At 70.1% G+C, this 438-nt stretch overlaps 1 protein-coding gene across 3 annotated transcripts in view; it reads right to left on the bottom strand.

Moving 5' to 3' along the window:
• The window catches only part of BTBD11 (BTB (POZ) domain containing 11), a 176,403-nt gene extending 175,971 nt beyond the window's left edge, over nucleotides 1–432 (bottom strand). For all 3 annotated transcript variants that reach the window (XM_010585357.1, XM_010585355.1, XM_010585356.1), the window contains exon 1: nucleotides 1–432. This exon is cut by the window's left edge. In XM_010585357.1, the coding sequence (XP_010583659.1) occupies nucleotides 1–354 (354 nt within the window). In that variant the 5' untranslated portion in view covers nucleotides 355–432.
• Nucleotides 433–438: the final 6 nt, after the last annotated feature.

The following is a 438-nucleotide window of genomic DNA, read 5'->3' as shown; positions in this document are numbered from 1 at the left end:
CGCCCGCGGCTCCCGGCGCGGCGGCGGCGGCAGCAGCAGCGCCTCCACCTCCTCCAGGCTCCAGGGGACCTCCTCAAGGTCGGGCAGGAGCCGGGAGCACTGCTGCCCCGCGCAGTCCAGCACCTCGGAGTCTTCCGCTAGGACGGTGTTGACGGTGTCGAAGCTGTTGTGCCGACTGTGCATGGAGTCAGTTAGGTGCGGCCAGCAGCTTCCTCCATAGGGGTACGCGGGGTGCGAATCCGAGCAGCACAGCGACAAGTTGGAGGAGCGCACCGAGTCCGCCGCGCCACCATACCCGGAGTCCAGCGTCAGGTCTTCCAGCGTCCTCACCGCCGTCTTACCTCTCCGGGCCATCGCTGCACTTCATGCTGCACCCGCGGGACCCGGGCGGGGGGGGAGGGAGGGAGAGAACAGCGAGGGGGCGCGGCAAGACCCGCC

This window comes from Haliaeetus leucocephalus, unplaced genomic scaffold, assembly GCF_000737465.1.
Source record: "Haliaeetus leucocephalus isolate CR32 unplaced genomic scaffold, Haliaeetus_leucocephalus-4.0 Scaffold101, whole genome shotgun sequence".
NCBI lineage: Eukaryota > Metazoa > Chordata > Aves > Accipitriformes > Accipitridae > Haliaeetus > Haliaeetus leucocephalus.
The sequence above is the reverse complement of the archived record's forward strand: the minus strand, read 5'-3'. Positions and strand labels throughout refer to the sequence as shown.